At 43.7% G+C, this 12,353-nt stretch overlaps 1 protein-coding gene across 1 annotated transcript in view; it reads left to right on the top strand.

The window, feature by feature from the left end:
• Window positions 1-12,353, top strand: part of ILDR1 (immunoglobulin-like domain containing receptor 1) — a 42,705-nt gene that overhangs the window by 11,802 nt on the left and 18,550 nt on the right. Inside the window, exons 2-3 of the mRNA XM_008564824.1 lie at window positions 7,620-7,790; window positions 9,400-9,549. Coding sequence (XP_008563046.1) covers window positions 7,620-7,790; window positions 9,400-9,549 — 321 coding nt within the window. The remainder of the gene's footprint in view (window positions 1-7,619; window positions 7,791-9,399; window positions 9,550-12,353) is intronic.

Raw genomic sequence — 12,353 nt, forward strand, 5'->3', positions numbered from 1 at the left:
AGATCCCTGATGAATGGATTAACGCTTTCCCTGGGGGAGGGGGGAGTAATGAGTGAGTTCTTGCTCTATTAGTTCCCACGAGAGCTCGTTGCTTAAAAAGATCCTGGCACCTTCTCTCTCTCTCTTGCTTCCTGTCTCCATGTGATCTGCTTGTACCTGCTGGCTCCCTGCCACTTTTCCGCCATGAGTAGAAGCAGCCTGAGGCCCATGCTAGATGCAGCTGTCCCAGAATCGTAAGCCAAATAAACCTCTTTCCTTTATAAATTACCCAGTCTCAGGTATTTCTGTTATAGCAACACAAAATGGACTAATACAGCAGGTATGAGTTAAGCTGAAGCAGCATGCAGGCTGGAAGCAATGGTAGCTCATGCATGCTAGGATGGTAGTGGAGAAACAGAGAGAGAAGGAGAGAAAAATTCCAGAAATATTTAGAAGATAAATAAACCCAATTTGATGATACACTGTTATATGGAGGGTCAGGGAGAAGGGGATATCAAGGATGATTCCTAGTTTTTGGTCTTGCTCATTCCCTGAGATGGGGAACATGGGAGAGGCTCAGGTTTGTATGGAAGGATGATAATTTAGACTTTAGACTTGATTTAGAATTTGAAACAACTAAAAAGAGCTATCAGGAGCATTTGGATACATGTGTCTATCCAGTCCCTTATTGTACAGTAGTAGGATTTAATATTCAAAACTCTAATAGTTTCTGAGCAATCCTATAAAACTTGTCCATGACAGGAAGTACTTTGTCTATGTGTTTACTTGTTTATTGTTGACTCTTCCACAAAGACTGTAAGTTCCAAGAGTATAGGGACCTTGTCTGTCTGATTTGCTACTCTGCCCCCATCATCTGCAACAGCGCCCGGCTCAGAGTAGATACTCAATAATGAATGCACGTGTGCTTTCTGGTGGGGCCCAAATTTGCATGTGCTCTGAGATTAGTGTGCAGGGACATGAGTCACTAACCTGGGTGAGTGACTTTGGGAAACCCCAAGCATCTGCCCCTCAGCCAGGTCTTGTCTTTTCCACATAGTAACCAAAGAAATGTTTAGTTCAGAACATCTGACAAACTATTTTTTTCACCTAGTTTATCAAAAAATTTTAAAAGATTGGTATTTTCCCCCTTTGGAAAGGTGGTGAAACATGAAATTGTCACTCACTGTTCATGGGAATATAAATTTCTTGCCTGAAGTATCTATTTGAATATAAAAAGCTTATTCCCTTTGACCCAGCAAGCTTACTTGGAGAAATATATCCTACTGGAATAAAGTATGCTTGTGAAGAGGTGCTTGTATAAAGATATTCATTTCAGCAATTCGTGTCAGCATTGTTTATAATAGTGAAAACTTAGAAACAAACTAAATGCCCATCATTAGGAAAATATGTAAGTAAATTATGGTTCATCCCTGGAGTAAATTTTCATACAGCCATTAAAAACCTAGACCTGTATATTGATATAGAATACAGCATGCCATTAGTTTGAAGAAAAAACAAAGTTGCAAATCCATGTACACAATGTGATTAATTAAAAAAAAAAAAAAAAAAAAACAGCATAGGGAAAGGTGTGAGGGAAGGTACACCAAATTATCAACAGTGGTACTTCTGGAGAGTGGAATTCATGGGAGTTAGTAGGAACTTTTTACTTTATGTTCTTCTCTATCATTTGAAGTTTCTTATTTTGTATTAACAAACAAAGAAGGGGAAACAAAGGGCTTCTATACAAAATGGCTAAAGTAGATTTTGAATGTCCCGTAAATTTGTGAATAATCCTCAAAGGGTTAAATCTCAACCATTTAGAAAGTTTATTCAGAAACTTTGGAATTTAGGAGGTCTGAGTTTAGATCCAGCTCTGCTACTTACTAGCTGTGTAGCCTTAAACAAGTTACTTAATCTCTTTGAGGATTTTCCTCATCAATGAATTTGAGATAAAATAAACCTTATCTCATGGGTTGTTTGCAAAGTTTAAATGAGATAATGTATACTGAAGTGCCCAGTACGATGTCCAACAACATAGTCAGCGCTCAGTACACATCAGTTTCCTCCTCAAGGCAGCCACCGTCCTTCTTCTCGATGCCTCTTATATTTGCATTGTTATCTAAGGAAATGTAACAAGTACTGATGGCAAATATACCTGGGGAGATAGCCTGTTCAGACGTAAACTCTGATAGGATTGAACCTGTGTACTTTTTGTTAACCTGCTGAGTGGAGCCCAGGTGCCTATGTACCTGAGAAACACTCAGGAATCAAGCCCCCCCATCGGTGTCAGCACCAGGTTGCTGCCCCGCCAGCAATGACTCTGCTCAACCTCCCTGCCTACCACCCCTTTCCAAGTAGGATCCTTCATGTGGGAAGGAGTGGAAATACAATCTACTCCTCCAAAAACAGTCTTAATTTAAAAAAAAAAAAAAAGAGAGAGAGAAAAAGAGGAAGGAGTGGAAATACAATCTACTCCTCCAAAAACAGTCTTAATTTAAAAAAAAAAAAAAAAAAGAGAGAGAGAGAAATTAAAAAAAAAAGGTTTGCACATATGTTCCTATGCGGTGTAACTGTTTTCTACAAACTAAAACATCTTACCTGATCTGATACTAGACAGGGAAGACAGACTGAATGAAAAATGTAGAAAAATGTGCAGTCTTTGGGAACATATGGCATTCAAGTGTAAAAATACTCTGCTTTCATTGGTATGTTTTCCTTCCACTTTAAGGTAGGATGGTTGTCCCCACGTAGTACATCAGCAGGAAACAGAGAATTCTCTTCCCTTTGCCTCCTTCCCATGGGCTCTAATATCTCATCTGAACTTTCCTTTCTTCCCTTAAAAGATAGGTCTCTCAACCTTCCTCTTTCCCAGAGGCAGCAAACTGTGAATGCGTTTCCCGGGGTACAAAGTGACAAAGCTTTTAAGGTACTACCTCATTTTGCAAAGAGATGACAGTAACGATAGTTTACATTTGTATCATTTTAATTCTTTCAAAATGCTTTACATGCTGGTCTCAGTTGGTCTCAATTCTCCTAAGGTAAGCAAGATAGGTACAAATGATACAAATTAATAGCTAGTTTACTGAGTGTCTGCTGTGTGCCAGGCTTTATGTTAAGGGGGAAACATTTCTTGTCCTCACCACAACCTCTGAGGCAAGTATTATCATCATCCCAATTTTGCATATAAAGAAAAACTGTAGTTTGGAAGTAACTTGCTATGTCTTTAGCTGGTGGGGAGTACAGGCAGAATCTGACTCAAGGAGTCAGGCTCCAGAATTAAAGTTTTCAAGAGAAAATGATAGAGGTAGCTAGGAAAGTAGGTGGCAGTGAACTGGGGAGAAAGAAATGCCACAGGATGATGGAAATTTAAGAATAGAAAGAAAATTTAAGAATTTGGAAACTTGTAATATTTAGTTTGAAAGAGCCAAGATGCAACCAGGACATCTGTAATCCGGGCATTTATCTTTTTGAACCTGTTCCTATTTTTAGCCAGATTCTGCTGCTTTTGGTCTCTTCTTGAAAACACTACCTGGTTAGGACTGTGCATGCCCAGGGTGGTTAGTTTTACAGAAAGGTTAGAAGCTAAAGGAAAGATGGGAGATTTTTGCCTTTGAGATAGGCTGTCTAGATATTTTCTTTCTCTCCCTCTCAATCTGGAAATTAGTACTACTTTTTGAGAGTGGAGAGCCTGACTTCCACTTTGGAAAACCAAAAGTTTCCAGAACTTTCCAAGCTTGCCCACTTGGGAAAAGTTGGGTTTTGGTGTCAGCAAGATTTGAGTTGAAATCCTGACTCTGATAATATTAGGTGTGTGATGTTAGACACATGGTGGTTTGGCTTATACTCTCTGAACTTTTGCCCACACATGTGAGCAGAGCTGATACCCACTCTAGGGGGCTTTGTGTGGATTAGAGACAACGAATGTGCATTGCTGCTGCGGGCCAGCAGCAACAACTGAGGAGAAGGGAGAAGAGTTTGCTGGGTTGTTCAGTAGCCTTCTCCTGGGACTCTTCCCCACTCTCCTTGTGTGTGGGAGGGAGGGAGGGCAGGGGTGAAGGCAGGAGATCTGTGCAGGATGTGGGAGGGTTGGCAGACCCCTGCAGGGAGTGTGAGTGAGCTCAATATGCTCAGAGCATGTGGGAGCCTGGCATCTTTCAAGGCTTGAAATTCACGTAGAGGATGAAATATAAGAGAGGATAAAAGAGTATCCAAGCGGCACAGCTAGTGCTGACGTTGGCAGAGGTGAGTGGTGTGACCCCAGGTGTGGTTTGCCCATAATAAGGGCATTCATGTAAGGGGAGCTGAGTGATCACCCGGGTTCCCTTTCTTCTCTCTCAAGGTTGTCAGATTCAGTAATCTTCAAAGCCACCCTAGAGCAACTTCTGGCTCCAACCAAATTCCCTTTTCTGACCCCTAGCAAATCTGCCTTCCCTCCTCCCAAATGTTCTACCTCTATACAAGTAATGTTGATTAGAGTCTTTGACTAAACTGCCATTTATGTCAAATTGCTACTCAACCAAATAAAGAACATGTAGATTATTAATCGCTATGTCGGAGTGACTGCTGCCAGTTGTATTTTAATTATTGCTCTCATAGCCTGGCCCCAAGCTCCAAGTATTTGCAAATTTATGAATACCCATCATCTTCCTTTATTTAAAGAATAGCCAGGGTAGCAAGAGCACTGCTCAGGGACAGAATCTTGACTTCGACCCCCTTAGAAAAAGAACGACCATAGACAAGGCACTTAACTGTCCCAAGCCTCAGATTTGTTGTTTATAAACAACAGCTTGTCTCCTCCCAGGGATCACATTTAGTGTGTAAAAGAAAATATTTGAAGGTGCTATGTGAACCTAATATTTTGGACCACAAATCAGTGTTTTCCTTTCTATTCCAATCAGTACCGTATGTGTTACTGAGCCAAATAAGCCAGTGCTGACGATGGTACTCCATTCATTGTAAAATCTTATCTGTAGCTGCTTCTACGGTTCAGTTAAAGCTGTGGTGGGCAAAAGCACTGAAGTCTATTTCAGGTCAGTTCTGGAAAAAAACACAAAGGGGTGGTGAGGGTGGAAAGGCAAGAATAAAAAAATCGGATTGTGAAATAATCCGTCTTAGAGCTGAGATGCTGGTCATTGATTCCATTCTGATTGACCTGGTTTCTGGGCTCCTATAGCTGGTAGTCTCCCAAACTCCTCAAGGTTTATTCTCAAAATGATGTTCTTTTTCCATTCATAGGAAAGAGGAAGTCATTCATCTTCCTAAAAACACCACTTTCACCCTATTACTCTTCTTCATAAAAGCCTTCAGTGATGATCTATAACTAGAAATTGACACTGGATTGCGATTTAGAATCCACCCCATCTCCACACCTCCCACTCACCACCACCAGCCCTCCTTATTTACCCCTCTGTCTCCTCTAAAGCCAGAGACGCCAGCTAGATTGGTTTCTTCCAGGTTCCCCAAGTGACTGTTCCTTCCTGATAAGGGCCTTTGCTCCTTCTTCTCTTCTTTCCTGAAATGAGTTTCTCCACCCTCTCCCTACTTCTCATGTGTAATCATAATCCCACTTGAGCCTTAAGGTCTTGCTTACATCTCTTCCTTCTGTGAAGTCTTCCCCATGCACAAGTTCCCCCTGCACTGCTGTGGAGCCTCTCTCCAGCACGTCTGTCATGGGGACATCTTCATCACAGACCAGTCCTAGAGATGGGCTGGTTTGTTTGTTTCTGGGGAGCCAGAGCTTGTTCTGAGCAGCATTCTGCTCTTTCTCCATAGACATGAGAAAAGTGGGTGTCCATCATATGCTTCAGAGGACTGTGTCCAGAAAGTCAGGCAGGACCCAGAATCATGTGGCTATAGCCATCAAGACAGGCCCATATAACTGCTCTGTAAGGGGTGACTAATTTGTTTTGTTTGTGGGAGTAACTCAGTCAAAATGAAGGTAACTCCACCCAAGAACTCTATTAGAAAAAACCCCAGCTGGAACCCTCTTCTCCTCGGCCCTTGTAGTAAGGAAAAAGAGGCAAAGACTCAGACACTAACACAGCAGCATGTGTGCCAGGCACTGTGCCAGGAACTGGAAGTGGATTATCTCATTGCATTCTTGCAAAGTCCTGATGAGGTTAGTACTACCATTGTCTCCATTCATAGCTAAGAAAGCAGAAGGTGTCCAAGTAAGTAGTAAGGTTGATTTGAACCCAGTTTGTATCTGAGGCCAAAATCTAGTCTACATCAGTGGTTCTCAAAGTACGGTCCTATGAGCAGTAACATCAGCATCTCCTGGAAATTTGTTGGAAATGTAAGTCCTTGGACCTCACCCAAGTCTTACTGAGTCAGAAACTCCTGGCATACGGCCCAGCAATCTGGGCTGTCATAAGTCTTTCTGGTGATGCATACTCAAGTTTGAGTACTGTTGCTCTACACCAAACCTCTCACAAGAGGATCCCTTATAACTCAGTCTATAAACCATACTAGCATAGGAACATTCCAAGGTGCTGGCTGTGTATCTTGGCCATGGTAAAAGTCCCATCTGACATTTCTTTGCTACCTGGTTCCTTAGCAAGGTACACCTAGGGCTTTAAGTGTGCCTGTAGGTTTTGAGGATAGTGAGAGGGAATTTAAAAAAGAAAAACCTAATTTCTTCAAGTTTTTCTTGACACAGTTTATCACAATCTGACCATTTTGTTTTATTTGCCCTATGCTTATGTTGACTGCCCATACTGCCAAATTTCCACTAGTTAATGTATTTTTGGTCATTCATTCCATCATTTATTCAACAAACATTTGTTGGGTGCAAATAGGCAACAGGCACAGTACGAAGTGCTGGTGTTTGAACAGTGAGTTAGAGATCACCTGGTTGGCCTTCTGAGACCCTGCAGTAAGCAGGGCTTCAAAAGCACTGCCGGGGGTAGGACGAGGTACTGTGGGAAACCGGAGGGAGCCCTCTCCCAGACTTGCAGTCAGGAAGCTGCTTGAGGCGGGGGGTTCAGCTGAGGACCTGAGGAGTGGATAGTGGTTAGCCCAGGGAAGAGAGTGGAGTGTTGTGGGTGATGGGAAGAGTGCTCCAGGCTGAAAGACTCAACTGTGGGAAGACCTGGAGAACACCACCTGGAAAAAAGAATGGTCCCCAAATGGGAAGGACTGAAGCGAGTTCTGAATGGCTACAGCCTTGAGGGTGCAGTGGGGCATGAAGGCAAATAAGGCAGCAGAGAAAGACAGGAGGTAGACCCCACGTGCCTCACAGGCCTGGTTACAGGGTTTGAACTTTTTCCTTAGGGACATGGGAAAATATTTTAAAAAGAGAAGTAATGTGGGAAAAAAATGTATTAGTAAGTTCACTCCAGTACAAATATGACTTTGTTTTAATACAATTCTTTTATTGTTGGGTGTGTGTTATCATTGTTAATGGTCTATAAGTTCTTGGGAGTTGTCCTTTCTCCTTTCTTTCTATCCCTCCCCCTGAATGCCGAGTGCATTCTCCCCTCCATGCCCTGCCTAGGCCGAGTAAGAGCTCAGGCCCTGCCAGCTCCGACCAGAGGCAGGTAGGAGGGCAGGCAGTGTGTCTTGCTCATTTGCATTGCTTTTTTTTATCCCGTGCATAGAGGTAGACCATCTTCAGCATTGTCTCCTGCTCTTGGCTGCAGGGTGCCTGTCCTTGCTGGTGACGGTCCAGCAAACAGAACGCTATGTCACCCTGTTTGCCTCCGTTGTCCTCAAATGTGACTACACCACTTCTGCCCAGCTCCAAGACGTGGTGGTGACGTGGCGCTTCAAGTCCTTCTGCAAGGACCCCATCTTCGACTACTACTCTGCGTGTGAGTGCCCTCCCGCTTCTTGCTTTCTCCGGGTCCCAGGCACCTCTGTAATGTACTGCAGGTAGGGTTCAGGAATTATTTAGGGTCACAAAGCCTTATAGTGAAAAGAAGCCACAAAGATTACCTAATGCAGGTCCCTCATTTTATAGATGAACAAAGTGAGCCCAGGCAGGTGAAATAATGTATTCAATACTAGTTTATGTTAAAGAAACTATTTAGTTTATTTATACTACTACTAGTTTATGTTAAATTTTTTTTGCCCCACATTGTTCTAAAATGATTTAAGGCAGCTGAGACATTAAGTAAAAGGCAGAGCAAGTCCTGCCTCCTAGTCCACTCCTAGTTCCATAGCAGCACACAGAGCTGGTGGCGCAGCCCCACCATCAGCCCCACCGCCTTAGCATGCAGACGAGATGACTCCCACACTCCTCAGGATGCATGGGACCTAGTGGTCATGTGTGGAGCCTCCTGTCCACTGCCACATTCCCTTCTACCAGACTTTCCTGGTAGATGGCCTTTCATCTGCTGAGTAAACACTTTCCATGAGGGAGAGCTCACTGCCACCATGCAACCCATCTGTTATGGGACATCTTTTAGTGCTGTACAGCTCTCCCTTACGTTTCGCCAAGTCTGGCCTCTCAGTGACAAGTGCCCCACTCACATCAGTTCTGCTGTCTGGAACCAGAGTTCTTCCCAAGCTGCACGCCTCTGCACCATGCAACCCATCTGTTATGGGACATCTTTTAGTGCTGTACAGCTCTCCCTTACGTTTCACCAAGTCTGGCCTCTCAGTGACAAGTGCCCCACTCACATCAGTTCTGCTGTCTGGAACCAGAGTTCTTCCCAAGCTGCACACCTCTTCCCTCTCTCAAGGAATGGAGGAACCCAGTACCCCACTGTCAGCCCAAGACAACCTTTTAGGAATTTTGAGAATAGAAGTAAACACCCTGATCATAGGAAGGAAATGAGCTTCCTGAGATGAGACAAAGGGAGAAGAAGGCCTCAGCTTTACCTTTTTTAGCCCTGGGGGTAATGCCTCACAGTCTGATTTGTGTAGAACCACAAAAGCTGGCTGGCTGAGCCATCACTGAGCCTGGCACTGTCCCCAAAAGAATCCTCTCTAAATTGAAGCATTGTTTCCTGGGGATTACTCTTAAAATGTCTGGGTGAAGTGGGAAGGGAGAAGAGACTGGAATAGTAGGCATTTGCCATGGGAAGATTAACAGTTCTCAAAACTTACATCATAATGGCAGATAGAAGACCAACCCCATGGGAACAGAGGCTGAGGTGTCTTTGAAAATGAGCTGAGGCAAATTGGGATGGAAGGCGGAGATACAGCCAGGATTTGGAAATAGTGGCCTTTAGCAAGTCTGGTGTCTTGCTGCTCAAAGTGTGGTTCCTGCCATCACCTGGGAGCTTATTAGAAATCAGAATCTGAGATCCCACTCCAGACCTGCAGAATCAGAATCTTCATGTTTAACAAGATTCCCAGGGGATGCATAGGCTTGGGAAAAACTGAGACAATGCAGCGCTCCAAGGAGAAGCAAGGGCACCTTCTTTGTGGGGATCCCCCATTGCTGTATGACTCGGGTGTGTCCTCTCTCTTCAGCATACCAGGCAGCTTTATCCCTGGGTCAGGACCCATCCAATGACTGCAATGACAACCAGCGGGAAGTTCGCATCGTGGCCCAGCGGCGGGGGCAGAATGAACCGGTGCTGGGGGTGGATTACCGGCAGCGCAAGATCACCATCCAGAACCGTGAGTGCGGGGGAGGCGGCAGGGGAACTGGGGTGGAGGGGATGCAGTTACAGGCCCAGCAGGCTGAGTCAGCGTGGGATTTCCCTTTTTTTTCTGCTGCCTTATGATCTACTTGGTCACTGTCATTGTTTGAGAAAAATGCCAGATTCAAAGAATGTGCAGCAAGCACATCTGAAGTTACTTCCCTGGAAGTTGGTTTCAGGGCCAGAGGATGTCCTACAGCTTTGGCTGGAGGTCTGGATGTGGGTGGCTTCTTTTGCTTTCCTGAGATTCAGGGCTAAGGTGTAGATCAGTTTCCTTTGATCCCTTCTACAAATGGCTCTCAGGGCCTACTCAAACCCCAGGTCCCTGAGTTCCCCTCTGGCCACCATTCCTATTGCCCATATGGAAGGAAATAGGGGCTTTGTGTAGATGACAACTTGAGACCACTGCCCTCCACTGACAGAGGAAAGAGCATAGGGCTTAGAATAAAAAGCCCTGGGTGAGAGTCCTGGTGCTTGCATGCACTAGCTCAGTGACCAGTGACAGATAGGTTATTTTCTCTTGTTTCCTCCTCTGAAAGATGGGCATGATGGCACATTTAATAAAGACTGAAGTGTTTATTAAATGTGGTGTCTGAGGGGTGTGTCTAGAGCACGTCTTTTCTGGGTGCCTGGTGCAGGGAGCTGTGGTTAGGGCCTTGGCTCTGAAGTCAGACTGATGCATCTCTATTCTGCACTTACAGGGTATGTGAACTTGGGCAAGCCCCTTCAATTTTTTCAGCCTCAATTTTTGTAAAATGGGACTTGCCATAGTACCTATCTCATGGAGAGTTGTGAGGACTGAGATAATGTATATAAAACGCTTGGCAAACTGTAAGTGTGTTGTGAATGTTAATTATCATTCAGTACACTTTTGGATAAATGGGTTAGCTCCCCACATTCCTATCCTGTAATCTCGGGTTGCTGCAGTGGGTTATCAACACAGAATTCAGAGCCTGTTTCAAGGTGCTTTATGTTCTGTGTTAAATAAATATTTTCTGGTTAAAAGGGAAAAAATTGGAGAATACACCCAGCAGGCTATTGATGGTGCCCATAGCTACAATCTGAGGAAATCAGTGAATATACTATGATCTTTAAAAGGTAGATCACTTAAAGGGAGCCAGTTTAATAACTGCTTTCAACTTTGTAACACTTAAGTCTGATGCTTTTACATTCAACCTCTGATTTCCCCAAGCTAGCTCTCGAACCCTTGGCCTTACGGAACATCTGTTTTTCTTTTCCAGTCTAGGGTGCATCTTCAAAGATTTAATGTGGTTCTACTTTTTCCAGAGCCAGAATTAATTCTGATCTGACCCCAGAGGTTTTTTTTGTTTTTTTTGTTTTTTTTTTTCCTTTTTGTCTTTTTTACTGACCGGTAACGGGATCGCAACCCTCGGTGTCACGCCCGTACTGGGGACTGGCAACGGGATCGCAACCCTCAGTGTTGCGCCCGCACCACGCTCAACCAGTGAGCCGGAACCGGTCTCCACATGGGATCCGAACCCTCGGCGGGAGCGCCACCGCACTCCCAAGAGGCGCACTTTCCATTGCGCCACCGGGCCAGCCCTGACCCCAGAGTTTAAAACCTCTTTAGCAAGTCTCCTTTACAGTTTCTGAAGGATGAAAGTCCCCATAGGTATTAGTCCCCGCTCTTCTGTTTTTTTCTTTTCTTTTCTAATTTTCAGTAATACATTTACTATTTCCATTCCCAACAACCTTTGGATCAAACCCTGCCTCTTTTTTACCCCCACAGGAAAGCAGTATTTCCCCTCAGTTCTTATTTCTACCTCCAGGCTTGTCATCATTTCCCAGAACCCTTGTTTTCTGACAGTTTTATGCTTGTGTTTGCATGATTTGAGATAACCCTATCAAATCAGTTCTTGGATCATTTAAAATATTAACATATCTGAATACCCTCATTACCCTGACATCCCTAAAGTACTCTTTATGTCTCCAATAAAAATTGGAGATTTACAATATACATCAAGCTTTGAGTGGGAATTTTCTCCATAGCACTTTGACCATTCTTCCAAGTCTAGGGTAAGCTTGTTTCTGGGAAAGGTAGAGAGAGGGTTTGGAAAATAGTGGTTAGGAAAAAAATCATAGGGATTGACGTAGAAAGAGAAGGAAACAGAAGTCAACGTTAGCTCCAATGTTGCATGACCTTGCATTTTTGTTTCATTTCCTCAAAAAATATTTTTTGACACATAGATACTAAATGTGGATATGTCCACCAACTAAGCAGGAGCAAGTCTGTAATGCTAAAGTCTCTAAGAATTTGGAGATGTCCCCTGGTGCTTACTATGGGTAAGATAGCAGGGACTACCATTGCTCTGAGACGTGGAGCCTGCCCCAGTGCCTCTGACTGGATTTTAAACTCTTTCAGGACAGAGAAGGGTCTTGTTTCTTTTCATATCTCCCACAGTGCCCGACAGTGCTGGACCCATAAAAGGTCTTTAGTCAATATTTGTTGAATTTGCTAAACTTCAACATCTGTGTTAACCACTCATCTATCTTAATGTGGTAGCGCAGCACTCAGTGCTCATGAGAACTCAAATTATTTTCTGGGATTACATTTACTCTTAAAATATTGGCATTTCGGCTGGCCAGTTAGCTCAGTTGGTTAGAGCCTGGTGCTGATAACACCAAGGTCAATGGTTCAGAACCCTGTTTTGGCCCGCCCCCAAAAAAAAAAAAAAAAAAAAATACTGGCATTTCATTTTTTTTTTTTTTTTTTTTTTCCTTTTTTGTCTTTTTTCGTGACCGGCACCGGATTGCAACCCT

Source organism: Galeopterus variegatus, unplaced genomic scaffold (assembly GCF_000696425.1).
Source record: "Galeopterus variegatus unplaced genomic scaffold, G_variegatus-3.0.2 Scaffold192, whole genome shotgun sequence".
Lineage (NCBI taxonomy): Eukaryota > Metazoa > Chordata > Mammalia > Dermoptera > Cynocephalidae > Galeopterus > Galeopterus variegatus.